The following is a 21,639-nucleotide window of genomic DNA, read 5'->3' as shown; positions in this document are numbered from 1 at the left end:
AGCTCAGGATTGCCCCCACTTCTCAGTGTGGCGAGTTGGAGTACTACAAGAGGCACTCTAATACAGTACTTAAATCTGTATTTTGATAATGATAACGATGATGATGTATCCGTTCAAGTGAACAAATGGATCCACAAGGGACAACAACACTTTCCACAGACTACACACACACATCATAAACATCAATATTAGAAGCCTACAACAATGTATTTTAAGAAGACTTTAGGATTAAAAGTGAAGATGTGAGGTGAAATAAGTACAAATGCAACAATAAAAACAAGCAACTCCACTCACGATGGCTCTAAAGTTCAGTGATGTGTTGCTAACTTCAGCCTTTTTCTTCTTTGTTGATGTTTTGCGGTAGTTAACATCCATGATGTAACAATGCTGCTCATCTACCAGAGTCCACGTTTTGATTCATTCATACTTTTAATTGGATAATAACATTAATAAAATGCAATGGAAAAAATGTGTGGGAAAAAACAAATGAAAATAATAAAATGTCGCTACATATATAATGTTTAATACATGCACACAACTTAAAAAGTAACCACAGGACAACATATAACCTACTCAGTGACTTAGTGGTTAGAGTGTCCGTCCTGAGATGGGTAGGTCGTGAGTTCAAATCCCGGCCAAGTCATACCAAAGACTCAGCATTAAGGGTTGGAATTGGGGGTTAAATCACCAAAAAATGATTCCCAGGCGCGGCACCGCTGCTGCCCACTGCTCCCCTCAGCTCCCAGGGGGTGATCAAGGGTGATTGGTCAAATGAAGAGAATAATTTTGCCACACCTAGTGTGTGTGTGACCATCATTGGTACTTTAACTTTAGAAGCCTACTGAAATTAGATTTTCTAATTTAAACGGGAATAGCAGGTGCATTTTATGTGTCATAATTGATCATTTCGCGATATTGCCATATTTTTGCTGAAAGGATTTAGTAGAGAACATCCACGATAAAGTAGGCAACTTTTGGTCGCTAATAAAAAAGCCCTGCCTTTACTGGAAGTATGTGCGCGTGATGTCACGAGTTGTAGGACTCCACACATATTCACATTGTTTTTAATGGGAGCCACCAGCAGTAACAACAATTTGGACCGAGAAAGCAACAATTTCCCCATTAATTTGAGCGAGGATGAAAGATTTGTGAATTAGGATATTGATAGTAAAGGACTAGAAGAAAAAAAAAAAAACGCGACGGCTCCGGGAGACGGCAGTGTGAGCGTTTCAGATGTAATTAGACACATTTACTAGGATAATTGTGGAAGATCACTTATCTGCTTATTGTTTTAATAGTGTTTTAGTAAGATTGTAAAAACATACCTCGAGGTCGGATGGCTGCGGTGAACACGCCAGTGTCTCAGAGAGAAGCCGAGGAGCCAAACTCACAGCTGCTGCAGAACGACGAATAATCCAACGATTTCTCCGGTAATATATATATCACAATTTCCCCATCCAAAAACATGCTGGTTGACGTAGAGAAAACATGTTCGCTTGACCGCTCTGTGTTAAAAACATACAAAGAAACACCGGCTGTGTCTCGGTGCTAAAGACAGCTGCAATCCACCGCTTTCCACCAACAGCATTCTTCTTTATAGTCTCCATTATTAAATGAACAAATTGCAAAAGATTCAGCAACACAGGTGTCCAAAATACTTTGTAATTGCGCGATGAAAAGAGACGACTTTTAGCCGTGTTTGGTGCTACGCTAATATGTCCCCTCCAACAGGTGATGTCACGCGTATGCGTCATCATTCCGCGACATTTTTAACAAGTAACTGGAGAGAAATTTAAAGGGTAACATTATCACAATTTCAGAAGGGTTAAAACCAATAAAAATCAGTTCCCAGTGGTTTATTTTATTTTTTGAAGTTTTTTTCAAAATGTTATCCATCATGGATTATCCCGAAAAAAGGCTTTAAGTGCCTGATTTCGCTATCTGTAAATCCACCCGTCCATTTTCCTGTGACGTCACATAGTGACGCCAATACAAACAAACATGGCGGATAGAACAGCAAGATATAGCGACATTAGCACGGATTCAGACGTGGATTTCAGCAGATTCAACAAATTACGAATGTTTTGAAACGGATGGTTGGAGTGTGGAGGCAGATAGCGAAAGCGAAATTGAAGAAGAAACTGAAGCTATTGAGCGAATAGCTATTGAAGCTATTCGGCAATCGCCTTCTAACCAACGATTGCATCTTTTGACCACTGGAGCAACTTAAATCCATCGATTGGTAAATGTTTGTTTGGCATAACATGTGGGTGGAGGGAAAGGCTGGAGGCAAATATAGCTACAAATGTACATACAGCTAGCCTAAATAGCATGTTAACATCGATTAGCTGGCAGTCATGCCGTGACCAAATATGTCTGATTAGCACATAAGTCAATAACATCAACAAAACTCACCTTTGTGATTTCGTTGACTTTATCGTTGGAAATGCATCTGCTTTGAGTGTCGGAGGATATCCACACATCTCTGTGCCATCTGTCGTAGCATAGCTGTCGTTGGTAAAATGTGCAGAACAAACAAGGGACTTTTGCATCATTTGACCACTGGTGTACTTGAATCCGTCAATTGGTATGTGTTTGTTTGGCATTAAATGTGGGTGGAGGGAAAGGCTGGATGCAAATATAGCTACAAATGAGGCATAACGATGCAATATGTACATACAGCTAGCCTAAATAGCATGTTAGCATCGATTAGCATGCCATGCTAATCGATGCACACGCCACGTAAGTCAACTTGAATCCGTCCCTGATCGTGTTGTTACACCCTCCGACAACACACCGACGAGGCATGATGTCTCCAAGGGACGGAAAACAGTAGTAAAAACAAAAAATAACAGAGCTGATTTGACTTGTGTGTGTAATGTGTTTGAGAAAATAGTGGATTGCTTCCCGTTCGAACGTCACAGGTGAAAGGTCATTGCTCCGACAGCGAACAATTGAAAGGCGTTTAAATCGCCAAATTCACCCTTTTAGAGTTCGGAAATCCGTTAAAAAAACATATGGTCTTTTTTCTGCAATATCAAGGTATATATTGACCCTTACATATGTCTGGTGATAATGTTCTCCTTTAAAATTGCAATTTAGTAAACTAAAAAGGTCGCATTGGCATGTGTTGCAATGTTAATATTTCATCATTGATATGTAAACTATCAGACTGCGTGGTCGGTAGTAGTGGCTTTCAGTAGGCCTTTAAATTTAACAGTAGAAGATGAGAGGCACTACATACAACATCAAATATACATTCATATTAAACATGCTGCGTTTTTAAAGTACATTTAGCACAATCACTAAGTGTTTTTAAATCCCTGCAGCTTCCATGACTGTTACACACTTGTGTTTACTGTCCTGATACTTATGCCAGAACATCTTATCACACACAGTGCAACTAAATGGTTTCTCTCCAGTGTGTGTTCTCATGTGTGAGGACATGTTAGGCTTTGTGGAGAAAGTCTTCTTACAAACAGAGCAAGTAAAAGGTTTCTCTCCAGTATGTGTTCTCATGTGTGAGGACATGTTAGACTTTGTGGAGAAACTCTTCTGACAAACAGAGCAAGTAAAAGGTTTCTCTCCAGTGTGTGTTCTCATGTGTCTGGTCATGGCAGGCTTAACGGAGAAACTCTTCTTACAAACAGAGCAAGTAAAAGGTTTCTCTCCGGTGTGTGTTCTCATGTGTGTGGTCATGTGTTGCTTTGTGGAGAAACTTTTCTTACAAACAGAGCAAGTAAAAGGTTTCTCTCCAGTATGTATTCTCATGTGTACTGTAAAATCACTCTTCAGTCTAAATGATTTCTCACATTCAGAGCAGTCAGAGTCTTTGTTGTTAGTGTGATGTCTCGTATCACCTTTAGAGTCATTTTTACTCTCCAAAGGTTTTTGGATGTGGTCACTGTGATCAGAAGAGTGTGACATCATGTGGTCCATGTCTGACAGTGGAGCAAAGATGCTGTCTGGTTCTGACTTTATATCTTCACAATGCTCTCCATCAGCTTCTGTGATGTGTTGACTTACAAGCTCCGCCCCTCTGTTTTCCTCACTTTGACTGTGATGAAGCTGTAAGGACTGAGCTTCATCTTCATCATTATCCTCCACCAACCTTTGAAGCTGCTTCCACAGTTCCTCCTCTTCTTCTTTAATGTGGGAGGGGGCCTGTAGCTCCTTCTGTCCCACACTGGAGCTCCACTCCTGCTGCTTGGAGGGAATCTCTTCATGACTCTCTGCTGACACCTGCTGGACGTCTGCAGAACATAAAACACAAATGAGGTGTTACTCTATTGAAGTTTGCAGTATTCAAACTATTCACATGTGAGCTAGGCCAAATAGACAGAGATGGGCAAGCAACCTGGAAAATGTAATAAGCTAAGCTACAAGTTACTCTCCATTAAATGTAGTTAAGATATCCTCAGAGAATTGTAGCAAGCTACACTACACGCTACACTGCAAAAGTAGCTTGCCACATCAAAGCTACATTTAACAGCATTTCTATCTATTGGCCCACATGTATAATATCAAAGTTAATGTAACTGAGAGTGTACAAATGGACCCAGTGAGGTTCCATTGCTGTTAACTACCTGTCATTCAGCTGGGGACACCTTACAACTACCTCAAGGGGTCCCCGCAATCCACTGTATGTATTTATTCATTTATTTTATTTCTACCATTCTTGAGACACCATCAAGGAAAAGTAGCTTCCGTATGAGCAGGTGTGAACAAGTTAGGACATACATCATGGTCCCAATACGGAAAACCATTGCATCGAATAGAGAATGCCTCATTTGCACCCCTGCTGGTGAAATCTATCAAAATGAGGGTGGTCCCAAAAAGGAGGAATTTTTCAAATTGACTGTGTGTCAGTTTTGAATGTGTTCCCCTTCTGAGCAACGTATGAAATAACAAGTTTATGTAAGACATTGAAATGTGCCCCTTTTGGCCAAAATTATTAAAAAAAATATGTTTACACACACACACAGAGAAAGAGAGAGGCAGAGAGAGAGAGAGAGAGAGAGAGAGAGAGAGAGAGAGAGAGGTCGTAATAACATCAAATAAATAGTGTATCAATCAATGATTATTTATATAGCCCTAAATCACTAGTGTCTCAAAGGGCTGCACAAACCACAACACAAACCACAACGACATCCTCGGTAGAGCCCACATAATGTAGAATAAAAACCAGTTAAAAAACAGAATCCAAAAGAAATTTACAAAAGGCTTATTTTTTTATATTGGAATAGTATGTATATTTTATTAATGTTGTAAATATAAATCTTGATATATCTAAAAAGGGGGAACCTAAAGAGGTAGGCATTTTTCAGAGGTCTCAAGAAGGTCACACATACAAGAATGTACAGTATGTATGTATGTGTGTGTGTGTGTGTGTGTGTGTGTGTGTGTGTGTGTGTGGGTGTGTGTGTGTGTGTTTTGTACAAACCCTGTTTCCATATGAGTTGGGAAATTGTGTTAGATGTAAATATAAACGGAATACAATGATTTGCAAATCATTTTCAATCCATATTCAGTTGAATATGCTACAAAGACAACATATTTGATGTACAAACTCATAAACATTTTTTTTTGCAAATCATTAAATTTAGAATTTGATGCCAGCAACATGTGACCAAGAAGTTGGGAAAGGTGGCAATAAATACTGATAAAGTTGAGGAATGCTCATCAAACACTTATTTGGAACATCCCACAGGTGTGCAGGCTAATTGGGAACAGGTGGGTGCCATGATTGGGTATAAAAACAGCTTCCCAAAAAATGCTCAGTCTTTCACAAGAAAGGATGGGGCGAGGTACACCCCTTTGTCCACAACTGTGTGAGCAAATAGTCAAACAGTTTAAGAACAACCTTTCTCAAAGTGCAATTGCAGGACATTTAGGGATTTCAACATCTATGCTCCATAATATCATCAAAGGGTTCAGAGAATCTGAAGAAATCACTCCACGTAAGCGGCATGGACGGAAACCAACATTGAATGACCGTGACTTTCGTTCACGAATCTCTAAATGAAATCACCACATGGGCTCAGGAACACTTCAGAAAACCACTGTCAGTAAATACAGTTGGTCGCTACATCTGTAAGTGCAACTTAAAGCTCTACTATGCAAAGCGGAAGCCATTTATCAACAACATCCAGAAACGCCGCCGGCTTCTCTGGGCCCGAGATCATCTAAGATGGACTGATGCAAATAGGAAAAGTGTTCTGTGGTCTGACGAGTCCACATTTCAAATTGTTTTACGAAATATTTGACACTGTGTCATCCGGACCAAAGGGGAAGCGAACCATCCAGACTGTTATCGACGCAAAGTTCAAAAGCCAGCATCTGTGATGGTATGGGGGTGCATTTCCACTTCCTGGGAAACTGATCAAGGAGCTCTTTGTATTATTAGGTTCATCAGTGCTAAATATTATAAACTTATCACTTTCCTCGGGCACTGTTCCCCTAGCATTCAAAAAAGCGGTTATTCATCCTCTTCTTAAAAGACCTAACCTCAATCCTGACCTCATGGTAAACTACCGACCGGTGTCTCACCTTCCCTTTATTTCAAAAATCCTCGAAAAAATTGTTGCGGGGAAGTTAAATGAACACTTAGCGTCTAACAATCTATGTGAAACCTTTCAATCCGGTTTCAGGGCAAATCACTCCACGGAGACAGCCCTCGCAAAAATTACTAATGATCTATTCCTAACGATGGATTCTGATAAATCATCTATGTTACTGCTCCTCGGTCTTAGCGCTGCTTTCGATACCGTCGATCATAATATTTTATTAGAACGTATCAAAACACGAATTGTTATGTCAGACTTAGCCCTGTCTTGGTTTAACTCTTATCTTACTGATAGGATGCAGTGCGTCTCCCATAACAATGTGACCTCGGACTACGTTAAGGTAACGTGTGGAGTTCCCCAGGGTTCGGTCCTTGGCCCTGCACTCTTCAGCATCTACATGCTGCCGCTAGGTGACATCATACGCAAATACGGTGTTAGCTTTCACTGTTCTGCTGATGACACCCAACTCTACATGCCCCTAAAGCTGACCAACACGCCGGATTGTAGTCAGCTGGAGGCGTGTCTTAATGAAATTAAACAATGGATGTCCGCTAACTTTTTGCAACTCAACGCCAAAAAAACGGAAATGCTGATTATCGGTCCTGCTAGACACCGACCTTTATTTAATGATACAACTCTAACATTTGACAACCAAACAATTAAACAAGGCGACACGGTAAATAATCTGGGTGTTATTTTCGACCCAACTCTCTCCTTTGAGGCACACATTAAAAGCGTTACTAAAACGGCCTTCTTTCATCTCCGTAATATCGCTAAAATTCGCTCCATTCTGTCCACTAAAGACGCTGAGATCATTATCCATGCGTTTGTTACGTCTCGTCTCGATTACTGTAACGTACTATTTTCGGGTCTCCCCATGTCTAGCATTAAAAGATTACAGTTGGTACAAAATGCGGCTGCTAGACTTTTGACAAGAACAAGAAAGTTTGATCACATTACGCCTGTACTGTATATACCTTTATATACATATATACATACATATATACCTATACTGTATATACCTTTATATACATATATACATACATATATACCTATACTGTAAATACCTTTATATACATATATACATACATATATACCTATACTGGCTCACCTGCACTGGCTTCCTGTGCACTTAAGATGTGACTTTAAGGTTTTACTACTTACGTATAAAATACTACACGGCCTAGCTCCATCCTATCTTGCCGATTGTATTGTACCATATGTCCCGGCAAGAAATCTGCGTTCAAAGGACTCCGGCTTATTAGTGATTCCCAAAGCCCAAAAAAAGTCTGCGGGCTATAGAGCGTTTTCATTTCGGGCTCCAGTACTCTGGAATGCCCTCCCGGTAACAGTTCGAGATGCCACCTCAGTAAAAGCATTTAAGTCTCACCTTAAAACTCATTTGTATACTCTAGCCTTTAAATAGACTCCCTTTTTAGACCAGTTGATCTGCCGTTTCTTTTCTTTTTCTTCTATGTGCCACTCTCCCCTGTGGAGGGGGTCCGGTCCGATCCGGTGGCCATGTACTGCTCGCCTGTGTATCGGCTGGGGACATCTTTGCGCTGCTGATCCGCTTCCGCTTGGGATGTTTTCCTGCTGGCTCTGCTGTGAACGGGACTCTCGCTGCTGTGTTGGATCCGCTTTGGACTGGACTCTTGCGACTGTGTTGGATCCATTATGGATTGAACTTTCACAGTATCATGTTAGACCCGCTCGACATCCATTGCTTTCCTCCTCTCCAAGGTTCTCATAGTCATGATTGTCACCGACGTCCCACTGGGTGTGAGTTTTCCTTGCCCTTATGTGGGCCTACCGAGGATGTCGTAGTGGCTTGTGCAGCCCTTTGAGACACTAGTGATTTAGGGCTATATAAGTAAACATTGATTGATTGATTGATTGTAGAAAATGGATGGACGGATGCCCAAGGCATGGGTAACTTACACATCTGTGAAGGCACCATTAATGCTGAAAGGTACATACAGGTTTTGGAACAACATATGCTGCCATCCAAGCGCCGTCTTTTTAATGGATGCCCCTGCTTATTTCAGCAAGACAATGCCAAGCCACATTCAGCACGTGTTACAACAGCGTGTTTTCGTAGTAAAACAGTGCGGGTATTTTCCTGGCCCGTCTGCAGTCCAGACCTATCTCCCATGGAAAATGTGTGGCGCATAAAATAGGACAGCGAGACCCCGGACTGTTGAACAACTGAAGGTCTACATGAAACAAGAATAAAAAATAATTCCACTTTCAAAGCTTCAACAATTAGTTTCCTCAGTTCCCAAACGTTTATTGAGTGTTGCTAAAAGAAAATGTGATGTAACACAGTGGTGAACATGCCATCCTTTCCCAACTACTTTGGCACGTGTTGCAGCCATGAAATTATAAGTTAATTATTATTTGCAAAAAAAATAAAGTTTATGAGTTTGAACATCAAATATTTTGTCTTTGTAGTGCATTCAATTGAAAATGGGTCCAACTCAAATGGAAACAGGGTTTGTATTTGTGCCCATCTTGAGATATCAACAAGGAAAAGTAATTTCCATATGAGGACTGGTGAACAAATTAGGACATAAATCATACTACCAATAGAGAAAACCATTGCATCTAATAAAGAGGCAAATACAAGAGTCTGTGAACATTTCTCCAAAGTCAGGATTTTTTTGTTGATTTAATGTGCATAAAAATTGTACATTGACATGTGCAAAGACAGGAATATATGATAAAACAAGACGGCAGATAAAGAAGGACTAAAGGACATCCCTATTCATCCCCCTCTGGTCAACATATGAAATAACAAGTCAGTCTAAATATCTGAAGTGCTCCCCCTCTGGCCAACGTATGTAATAACAAGTGTAAGTAAGAAATTGAAATGTGCCTCTTTTGGCCAAAATGTACAAAATAAATATGTATACAGAGAAATACTTCAAAAACGTCAAGTAAATAATGAAGATTAAAAGCCAATTACAAACAAAACATTTAAATATATATATATATATATATATATATATATATATATATATTCAAATTAACTAAAAGCTTACATTTCTTTCACATTTTAAGAGTATGTTAATATTAATGTTGTAAATATAAACTGTTATATATCTACAAAAAGTGGTCTTAAAGAGGTAGGCCCTGTTACTTCTAATAGAGAGCCAAACACTAAATAGAGTCTGTGAACATTGCTCCAAAGTCAATATTTTTTATTGATTGAACGTGCATACAAAAGTGAACGTTGACAGGTGCAAAGGCAGCAATATATGATAAAACAAGACGGCAGCTAAGGAAGGACTTCCCTATTCATCCCCAAAAAAGACGCCAGGTGAGCAGCTGATTTGACCACTTCCAGTGCTGACGTAAGACAACCCGCGTCCCATGTGCTGTTTTTTTTAATAAAATAAGTTTGTTTCCATCAAATAATCAACCATTTTGTGTGATCAGTTTAACAGTAAAGAATATGCATAATTAATAATCATACACATTTACACACACAGAAAAAAGAAAAAGAATGACGGAAAAAGGAATAGGCTGAAGCCAAAGCTTATATGAGTCTTGGCACTAAGAGGGATTACCCCCAATACTTCTTAGATGGAAATAAACATAATGACAACATAAAGGAGGTAGTTAAAAGCCTTTGTAAATATTGGACCAAAATTGGAAGAAAGGATTCCGGGACCCAGTTTTAACTGAGGCCTATATTAATAAATCCCAACTCCATGTTCCTCAGTAATGTGACACATGAGGAAATAGTTATAGTCGTGAAGAAATGCAAATCTAAGACTTCAACTGATAGTAATGGAATTGATATATAAAAGATAAAAAAGGTAATTGAAGAGATCTCAGGACCCTTAATGTCTATAAGTAACCTATCATCTCAAACAGGTACATTCCCAAACAAAATGAAAATAGCTATAGTTTTACCAATTTATAAAGATGGAGACAAACACCAATTTACAAATTATAGACCCGTTTCTTAACTTCCACATTATTCTACAATCATTGAAAAACTGTTCAATAACAGATTAGAGAGTTCATAAATAAACATAGAATACTCGATGAGAGCTAATACTTCAACTTTGATGGCTTTAATTGAAATGACAGAAAAAATGACCAATGCAATAGATAATAAAAAATGTGCAGCAGCAGTGTTTATGGATCTAATTAAAGCATTTGACACAATGAATCACAATATTTTAATCAAAAACTTAGAATGATATGGCATGAGATGGGTGGTCCTTAACTGGATTAGAAGTAATTTAACCAACAGGAAACAATACGTAAAGCTAGGTGAACACACTTCTACAACACTAAATATATCCTGTGGGGTACTTCAGGGATCAATACTCGAACCAAAATTGTTCAATCTTTATATAAATGACATTTGTAAAGTTACAAAACATTTCAAGTTAGTATTATTTGTGGATGATACAACAGTGTTTTGTTCAGGAGAGAACACAGAAGATAATTGTCAGAAAAATTGTGTAATTTATCAAATAATTTACACAATTATTTGGAGCCTTTTAAGAAGAATGCTTGTAAAAGTTCACTGGACTTCCAGACGGTCAGATGGCAGAGTCTGCCCAACTAACACAGGAACTCTTTTAAGTATTTTTACAAACTCTTTATTTGATCTATTTTATGGGCCCTCTTCGAACAATTTTATGGGACTTTCTTTGAAGTGTTCGGAACCGAAGGCAAAGCTGATCACGACGCTCTTCCATGAGGAAGCAGCTGTGGGAAGAAGGGGGGTGAAAATCAAATAAAGAACGAGGAGAACGGTCTGGGGAAGAAATGCAGGAATGGTAAAGACAGGACAAGGCTGTGTCTCTTCTCAAGCTTGAGTCCAAATTTAACTCTGTCTCTGTTTGATTACTTGTTTTTTGTCTCATTTAATAGATGTCAACAGTGTTTGAACCGGACATCTTCTTGGTCCTTCGAGGCGGATTCCAACACGTCTGACGATTCCAGCAAGAGTGAGTGAAACCAGAGACCATGGCATCCAAATCCTGATTGAGGAACTGCGTTTCTTCATTTTGGCTGGAATTGGACGACTGACGGAATACCGAGGACAAAAGGAAGGAACGCAGAGTTCAGTGAGTATGTTTTAAATTACAAAGAAAGAGCGGGTAACTAAGGGTTACGACGTATGGAAAGACCGTGTAACTAAGGGTTTCGACGCATATACAAACCCTGTAAATCCTAGGCTCTAACAGGTAAAAAGGCTAATGCTATGGGTGACGGAGCTTGCAATGGGAAATATATATATATATATATATATATATATATATATATATATATATATATATATATATATATATATATATATATATATATGTCTTGATTGGATTATCCAGAGAATAGTGCTCGATACCGTGGTAGAGCGCAATATGTAGGTGTGGGCAAAAATCACAAGACTACTTCATCTCTACAGAACTGTTTCATGAGGGGTTCCCTCAATCATCAGGAGATTTTAATGGAAGCATTCACATACAATGGTTTATATAGGGCACAGAGTGGGTGGGTACAGGCAGGCGTAGGGTGTGGTGATTGGCTCATGTGTTACCTAGGAGGTGTTTCCGTCTGTGGCGGCATGTTGAAATGATTTCACTGCGCTTGTTGAGGGATGATAGATCTGGATGATATATAATAAACAGTTTCTCTTTTAAGCATAGGTTGCATCTTTTATTACCACTGTTGTAAGGTGTGCTGGATGCAAGAATTTGCCATGTTATTGAATATTCAACATTATTGTCTTTGAGGTTCCAAATGTGTTTGCTGAGTTCTGTAGAATTCCGCAAAGTCTGGTTTCTAAACGAGGCGTTGTGATTATTCCATCTTGTTTTGAACGCTCCTTCGGTTAATCCTACGTACGTGTCGGATGTGTTAATGTCCTTGCGTGTTACCTTTGCTTGGTAAACGACTGATGTCTGTAAGCACCTTCCGTTGAGAGGGCAATCAGGTTTCTTGCGACAGTTACATTCATTATTGGTTTCAGAGTCGTTTAGTCTGGGGGTAGGCAGTCCTTTTGCAATTGCTTTGTTGTGGTTTGAAATGATTTGTTGCATGCTATTCATACAGCTGTAGCTCAATTTAATGTTGTTCTTGTTGAATATTTTTCTAAGGGTGTTGCCTTTGGGGAAGTGTTTGTCGATCAGAGTGAGGAACTTGCGGCCGATGTTGGTTGAGACGTTTTTACTGAATGGCGGATTGTACCAGATGATGTTGTTTCGTTTTCTGCTCTTTTTTGGTTGGTTTCCTGGAGTGGGTTCATAGGTGAGGGTGTAGAGATGAAGTAGTCTTGTGATTTTTCCCACACCTACATATTGCGCTCTACCACGGTATCGAGCACTATTCTCTGGATAATCCAATCAAGACATATTCCGCTCCAAATTGACATTTGTTGAGCACTGTACGACGATCCGAAATGGAAAAGTTCAGCATCGACTACTCCACGAAGAACATTCCCATACCCGCGCAGAAGGACTACAAGCAAAGACTCATAGAAAAGAAGGAACACTTCCTAAGAAGGATGCGGTGGAAAGCACACTTTTTCCTCCACCCTGAAACAAAAGGAACGCAAAAGGAAACTTACGGATTCAAATCTACCAAGAACCCACCCACAGTCAAGGAATTAAAGGACTTTGAGAACGACATGCTCAAAATGATACAATCAGTTTAAGCCAGCCCGCAACCCATTCCTCACTAAGCTGAAAAACGACACGGAGCACATCAAGAAAGTAAGCAACCTCATCATAGCCGCCGATAAAACCACAAACTTCTACAGAATGGACACACCAGAACATAACTCTTTACTGGACAAAAACATCACCAAATCATACAAAAAAGCGCAACCCAACACTTTACAGAACATCCACCTGGAAAACAAGCGGATCGCAACCGAACTGGACATTGAGGACAGGGTGGACGCCACAGCCAACAAAGAAGCCTTCATCACATTGAAGGACCACAAACCCAACTTCGCAAATAACCCAACATGCCGACTAATAAACCCAACTAAATCCGAAATAGGAAAAATCAGCAAAATAATCCTGGACATAATCAACACAAAAATCAAGGACAAAACACCACTCAACCAATGGAGAAATACAGCAGCAGTAATCAAATGGTTTAACAACATCCAAGACAAACAACAACACAACTTTATCTCCTTCGACATCGAAGAATTTTACCCTTCCATCACGCAAGACCTACTGACCCAAGCACTAAACTTCGCCTCGGACTACGACTCAATCACAGGCAACGAAAGAAACATCATCATCCACGCAAAGAACTCCATACTCATCCACAACAGTACACCATGGCAAAAAAAGAACAATTCAACATTTGACGTTACTATGGGGAGTTTTGACGGAGCAGAAACGTGCAAACTCGTTGGGAGTTTCCTCCTCTCCCAGCTTGCTAGCCTCAACCTGAACCTTGGTATTTACCGTGATGATGGACTGGCAGTGTGCCGCGCCCCGCCAAGGAGCAGCGAGAACACCAAGAAGCGCATATGCCAAATCTTCAAAGAGAACGGCCTACGGATCACGATTGAAGCCAACAAGCAAACCGTCAACTTCCTCGACGTCACTTTCAACCTGAGAAATAACAGCTACCAACCATTCACGAAACCCAACACAACACTCCAATACGTGCACCATGACAGCAACCACCCACCCACCACCACCAAAAGAATACCTACCGGAATTAATAAAAGGCTATCGATGCTGTCATCTAGCAAAGCTGAATTCGACCAAGCAACCCCCCCGTACCAGAAAGCACTTGATGAAAGCGGATACAACTTCACCCTCACCTATGAACCCACTCCAGGAAACCAACCAAAAAAGAGCAGAAAACAAAACAACATCATCTGGTACAATCCGCCATTCAGTAAAAACGTCTCAACCAACATCGGCCGCAAGTTCCTCACTCTGATCGACAAACACTTCCCCAAAGGCAACACCCTAAGAAAAATATTCAACAAGAACAACATTAAATTGAGCTACAGCTGTATGAATAACATACAACAAATCATTTCAAACCACAACAAAGCAATTGCAAAAGGACTGCCTACCCCCAGACTAAACGACTCTGAAACCAATAAGGAATGTAACTGACGCAAGAAACCTGATTGCCCTCTCAACGGAGGGCGCTTACAGACATCAGTCGTTTACCAAGCAAAGGTAATACGCAAGGACATTAACACATCCGACACGTACGTAGGATTAACCGAAGGAGCGTTCAAAACAAGATGGAATAATCACAACGCCTCGTTTAGAAACCAGACTTTGCGGAATTCTACAGAACTCAGCAAACACATTTGGAACCTCAAAGACAATAATGTTGAATATTCAATAACATGGCAAATTCTTGCATTCAGCACACCTTACAACAGTGGTAATAAAAGATGCAACCTATGCTTAAAAGAGAAACTGTTTATTATATATCATCCAGATCTATCATCCCTCAACAAGCGCAGTGAAATCATTTCAACATGCCGCCACAGACGGAAACACCTCCTAGGTAACACATGAGCCAATCACCACACCCTACGCCTGCCTGTACCCACCCACTCTGTGCCCTATATAAACCATTGTATGTGAATGCTTCCATTAAAATCTCCTGATGATTGAGGGAACCCCTCATGAAACAGTTCTGTAGAGATGAAGTAGTCTTGTGATTTTTGCCCACACCTACATATTGCGCTCTACCACGGTATCGAGCACTATTCTCTGGATAATCCAATCAAGACATATATATATATATATATATATATATATATATATATATATATATATTTCCCATTGCAAGCTCCGTCACCCATAGCATTAGCCTTTTTACCTGTTAGAGCCTAGGATTTACAGGGTTTGTACATGCGTCGAAACCCTTAGTTCCACGGTCTTTCCATACGTCGTAACCCTTAGTTACCCGCTCTTTCTTTGTAATTTAAAACATACTCACTGAACTCTGCGTTCCTTCCTTTTGTCCTCGGTATTCCGTCAGTCGTCCAATTCCAGCCAAAATGAATATATATATATATATATATATATATACATATATATATATACATACATATATATACATATATATATATATATATACATATATATATATACATACATATATATACATATATATATATATATATACATATATATACATATATATACATATATATATATATATACATATATACACATATATATATATACACATATATATATATATATATATATACATATATATATACATATATATATATATATATATATACATATACATATACATATACATATATATATATATATATGTATATATATATATATATATATATATATATATATATATATATATATATATATATATATATATATATATATATATATATGTATATATATATGTATATATATATATATATATATATATATATATATATATACATATATATATATATATACATATATATATATATATATATATATATATATATATATATATATATATATATATATATATATATATATATAATAAAAACATATATATAATAATAATAAAAATTCCGGGAATTCAACATTGGAAATAAGCTAAAAATTCAAAATCTAAAAACTGAAGAGGCCAATATACTGAAGGTAAACGGGACCGCGAAAACTGAAACGTCCTTAGCCATAAACAAACATACTGAAGGGCGGCAGAGCCCACAATGAATTGAAAAATCTGTAAGCCATATCCTGAGGGGCGACGGAGTCCAAAACCCAGACCTGAAATGCTCTTTTCAGAAAACTGACATTTATTCCGTGAAAAACAATAATCTGGAGAGTGTCGGAGTCCACAATGAAAAATTTAAATTTCCGCCGATCAATATACTGAAACGTGTGAATGTGAGAGTGAGTGGAAGTAATTGCCATTAGGCTATCACTCCATATTAAAGTTGTGATGATTTAATATTCAAGACACCTCCACGATTATATAAATTAAATCATTATCTTACAACAAAGACAAAAGTAGTCCTTATAAGTTCGGCTCTCAAGGGGACGACGGATTACTCCAAATTTACAAAATGGGAAAAGAGACAAGTAAACCAAAGGATAGTCCAAAAGATGAACTAAAATGTAAAGATTGGAAGGTAATCGAAAAACAGGATCCTGATGGAATCAAATGTTTAAATAAATGGATAAATTATTAAAAATTTGAGGTGACAATAAAAAACAACCAAATTAGTAGAACTTAAGAGGCGCCATAAAAGCAAAAACAAAAGGCAATCTTAAAAAGATGAAAGGGCCAGAGAGAAGGGAGAGAGAGAGAGAGACAGTAAGGGGGGTGAGAAGGTGTTATATTGCAGAAAGGTGAGATAGGACACTTCAACAGGCAGAAGAGAGAGACAGAGGAAAAAGTAGATATAAGATGGTTAAAAAAGGCACATTAGAAGATAATGAGTGTACAAAGCCTCATGTCTGAGAGTTCAGAGTGTACCAAATATACAGGAAACGTCCTGACCTCAATTTGGCTCAGTGTGCCAAACACTGCACCTACAGGAAACAGATGTTTGAACAATAACGAACATAACAGGAAACCAAGCAAACACTGCACATACAGGAAACAGATGCTTGAGCAACAACCAACATAACAGGAAACCAAACTCTCAGACAGATCGCTTTGGGTTTTCCTGGTACTACTGTTGAAGTGTACTATACGATCTCCGCTCTCTGCAGACTGCGTTCAATAAAATACTTCTACTTGACTCAACTCCTGCCTCCTCGAATTGTTTTCCTGCTCCCGGCCCGGGTGAGACGGCACTGAAAGTGCGTCTCAACAAAGAATATATAAACCATGCACTCCATGCGGAAAAAGTAGTAAAAAAGAAAATAAAAGACAGCAACAACAACAGCAGTTACACCCCTACTGCGTGTTGGCGTTTGTGCAGAGAAGGACATTTTGCAAGAAACTGTCCTGAGAAAAAATTAAGAAAAATATATAAAAATTAACAAAGTAACTCAGCATGACTGTTAAAAGATGACACCAATTAGTCATGTTGTCAGCGTATGCCATGGAAGATCGCTGCAAACTTGTTTGTTTGTTTGTTAGTTTGTGTTTAAGTGTGTATCTTTCTAGGTACAAATAGTGTAAAAACCCCGAGGTTCAAATAAAAATAAAAATAGTTTAAAATAAAATTAAAATAGGAGCAAATCTCATAGTGCTAGAGTGAGATAAAACTAAAAATAGATGAAGAAATGAGAAGAAATCATAAGAATTAATTCAAAATGGAATAAACTAATGCGTACGACAGAGATAATGTGGGGGTATTGAAATAAGATATGAATAAATTGTAGACTGAAGAGATACATGTATGTTTGTGTATAGAAATAGCGCTGTTATATATGCAAATATATATATGTATATTTTTAAAATAATGGAACAAATACAAACCTAGATTAATAACTATAATAAGTGTTCATATGTATAGCATGATAAAGTGGGATATGCGTTTATTCGCTGAGGAAAGAAGAACAAAAAAGAGAAACACTTTTCAAGTGGTGCTGACCCTTGCCCTTAGGAGTGCAAGCACACACTCAAACACAACTTTGTGTGTGTGTGTGTGTGTGTGTGTATGTGTGTGTGTGTGTGTGTGTGTGTGTGCGTGTGTGTGTGTGTGCGTGCGTGGTGCACTGGGGAGGTGTGAAAAAGAATGTAACACATGTAAGTTTAAAGTAGATTTAACTTTGAAGTGTAGTATAACATTCTTAGGTTAAATTATGTTTTAGACATTTGCAGTAAACCATACATCTAGGTGTTGAGTTAAGATGAAAAATGAACATAAAATACAATAAACAAGGAGACATGACAATCAAAACAACTATCAGTTAGCAATAGACAACTATTTGCTTAGAATATTGTTGAATAATAATTGCAAATAAGAATAAGAAATAAGAAATATAAACAATGGGAAGAATGTAGATTCTGAGGGCAAAAGTATAGATTAAGTGGCATATAGACGGTTAAGTGAGTTTAAAATGTTACTTAAAAAAATTACATGAAGTAATATGTATAAAATTTGAATTAGGAGAAAAATAACATTGGCGTTATTAAATCATCTACATAGTGAAGGATACAAAGTAAGGAAAATAAAAGTCCAATTATGCAAAACAGAAGTAAAGTATGTTGGACATTGTCTAAACAAAGATGGACGCACTATTGTGGAAAGTAGAAAAACATCAAACAAAGAAGCAAATGAAGTAATTTTTAGGATCAACTAATTAGATACCAAATTATGCTGAAATAGTAGCTCCATTAAATAAATTAATGTAAAAAAATGTAAAAAAAAATCTGTACAGTGGAATTCAGAAGCTGAAGCAGCATTCTGTGAAATAAAAATATAATAGGATGTATGGTTGTTACAGCAACGAACATTGTGAAAGCTATCAAATGACCATCAAATTACTCAATGCAAGATGCAGAATTAGTAACACTAATAGAAGCATGTAAAGTAATGAAAGATCTAAAGGTCACAATATACACAGATAGCCAATACACATTTTCAACAGTGCACACATTTGCGTAACACTGGAAGAATATAGCAACGTCAACAGGAAAACCTGTAAAACATGGAGAATTATTGGAAAAAAATGAGTAAAAGCAGTACAGCTACCAGCTAAAATAGCAATATGCAAATGTGCAGCACACACCAAAGGAGCAGACGCAGTGTCACTGGGAGGTGTGTTTGCTGACAGCAGCAAAACAAGGAACAGGAAAAAGAAATACACATTTACAATGACAAATTAGTGACATGAATAATGATATACTAAAATATATGCAACAACAAAGTACTCCAAAAGAAAAAGATAAATGAATAAAAAAAACAGAGTCACGTTGTACAAAGAATACATCTATGTATGTCCAGACAATACACTAATCGTACCAAACAATCAGTAGAAGTGGGTAGCAGTTGTGAGCCATAGGTGAACTTATGGCTCAACAGGAGGGACATGACTAGAAGTACCATACTTCCTATAGTTTAATTCATACAAAAAATAAAAAAAATGTATACAACATCTATGCATGGATTTTATTGAACTAAATGAGAGTGAAGGAAAACATTATTGTCTGGTCATAGTAGATGCATTTTCAAAGTGGGCAGAAATATTTCCTAAAGGAAAAGCAGATGTGCTAACAGTAGCAAAAGCATTATGCAAGAGTTAGTAAAAATGTACAGTATATGAACCTTACAAGTACAACAGGACTAAGACCCTTTGAAATAATATTTGGAAGACCTTGTCAGCTACCAAAATGTTGAAAAATCAATGAAAAGGAAACATTGGCATTCTCCAAGGGGGGAGAGAGGTTGTAAACAACTAAGACAGCAGTAAAGATAGTGGAAAGACCAAGCTGACTACACTTAGCACATTGTAAAAAGGTCATATAATGGAAAAAAAGTATTTGGGATTGTATTTGTCTTATTAAAGGGACATGTTAACTAGCACACTACAAATTACACTGTCACAGTTGTGTCAAAGTTTGATAATAATTGGTTCCTGTTTTGGCAATTAATTTGTTCCTTATGGCAGAGCAAGTAGGAAAAGCTACACAAATTGATTGTGTTGTATGTAAAAGCCCAGACAATTGCTCAAGATGAGTCAAAAAGGTTTGATTGAAGTAATGAGCAAAACAAAATGTACCTGTAGCTAAACAGACAAAACAGAAACTAATATTTGATAAATATGTAAAATAATAAAATAAAATAAAAAAAAGCTAATTATACCTGCATTGACATGTACAACAGTTAGGAAACTTATCATAAGATAACTGCTTACACATAGTAAATGTATGAATATTTGTACAAGGATTGTTAACACGCCTGAATAGTTTTGATACCTGGACATTGGAAAATAACTAGACATGATGTAAACTGGCAAAGTGTTTTAGATCTAACTTGATCGATCCAATGGGTGTCCAAAGAAGTGTATCTGACGACTATAAATTGGTAAATTAAGTTGTAGGTGGATTTGAATCCTCCGTCTACTGGTGGTGTACGATTAACAAGAATGTTGATGGAATAAACTACGTCCACTAGAACGTAGAGGGATTAGAAAATTACACAAGCCGACTTGAAGCCGTCGCTGATCAACTCGTCGCCACCTTCCTTATGGCTTTTCAAAACCGTATAACGCTAGACATGTTGTTAGTGGAAAAAGGGGGCGTGTGCACAATATTTGGTGAACAGTGTTGCACGTTCATACCAAACTACACTGATGCAGAAAGTAGCCTGACCAAAGCACTGGAAGGCCTGCACACCCTTAACGGTAAGATTAAAAAGTACTCTGGCATAGATACATCTATGTGGGAGGGGTGGTTGGACGTGTTTGGCAAATACAAGTCTTTGATATTTAGTATCTATGGCCGTGTTCAACAAGACTGACGTTGTGTGGATGTTGTTATATTTCCTGTCTTGTGTTCTCTGCTTAACCGTCTTGATTACCACAGTGATTAGCCCAGCAGACAATAAAGCTGTTCAGACGCACTTTCTGGCGGACGACAGAGAAGATGAATCTGACGACGAGAATACCTACCTGGATGGTGTTCCTGATTTATTTCCAGAAATGTCATAATAAATAAAAAAATACCGGACAATTCTGCAAACTTCATGGCTGGCTCACATCGTGGTCACTCCGTGATCACTTACGACCGCCAGACACTTCTGGATGTGTATAGATCGGGCCATTTTGGACTGATAGACGCGTGCTTGCTAAACCTGCTAGCTAGCATGGGAATACTTCGGCGGCTACATCCAGCGGCCTGTGAAGCAGGGGAGTATAGTAGCAGCGGAGGCCGTCTACGGAGCAGACGCCAGCGGTGTGATCGGAAACGCGGATGCCGAGCGGGGCTCTCCCTTAGAGATAGGGTGAGAAGCTCTGCCATCCGGGAGGAACTCAAAGTAAAGCCGCTGCTCCTCCACATGGAGAGGAGCCAGATGAGGTGGTTCGGGCATCTGGTCAGGATGCCACCCGAACGCCTCCCTAGGTAGGTGTTTAGGGCACGTCCGACCGGTAGGAGGCCACGGGGAAGACCCAGGACACGTTGG

At 38.4% G+C, this 21,639-nt stretch overlaps 1 protein-coding gene across 1 annotated transcript in view; it reads right to left on the bottom strand.

Moving 5' to 3' along the window:
* Window positions 1-1,139: 1,139 nt before the first annotated feature.
* Window positions 1,140-21,639, bottom strand: part of LOC133546740 (zinc finger protein 771-like) — a 119,255-nt gene continuing 98,755 nt past the window's right edge. The window contains exon 2 of the mRNA XM_061892555.1: window positions 1,140-4,253. Within this exon, the coding sequence (XP_061748539.1) occupies window positions 3,316-4,253 (938 nt within the window). The 3' untranslated portion in view covers window positions 1,140-3,315. The remainder of the gene's footprint in view (window positions 4,254-21,639) is intronic.

Source organism: Nerophis ophidion, unplaced genomic scaffold, assembly GCF_033978795.1.
Source record: "Nerophis ophidion isolate RoL-2023_Sa unplaced genomic scaffold, RoL_Noph_v1.0 HiC_scaffold_40, whole genome shotgun sequence".
NCBI lineage: Eukaryota > Metazoa > Chordata > Actinopteri > Syngnathiformes > Syngnathidae > Nerophis > Nerophis ophidion.
Note: the sequence above shows the minus strand (reverse complement) of the source record. Positions and strands in the feature narration are given on the sequence as shown.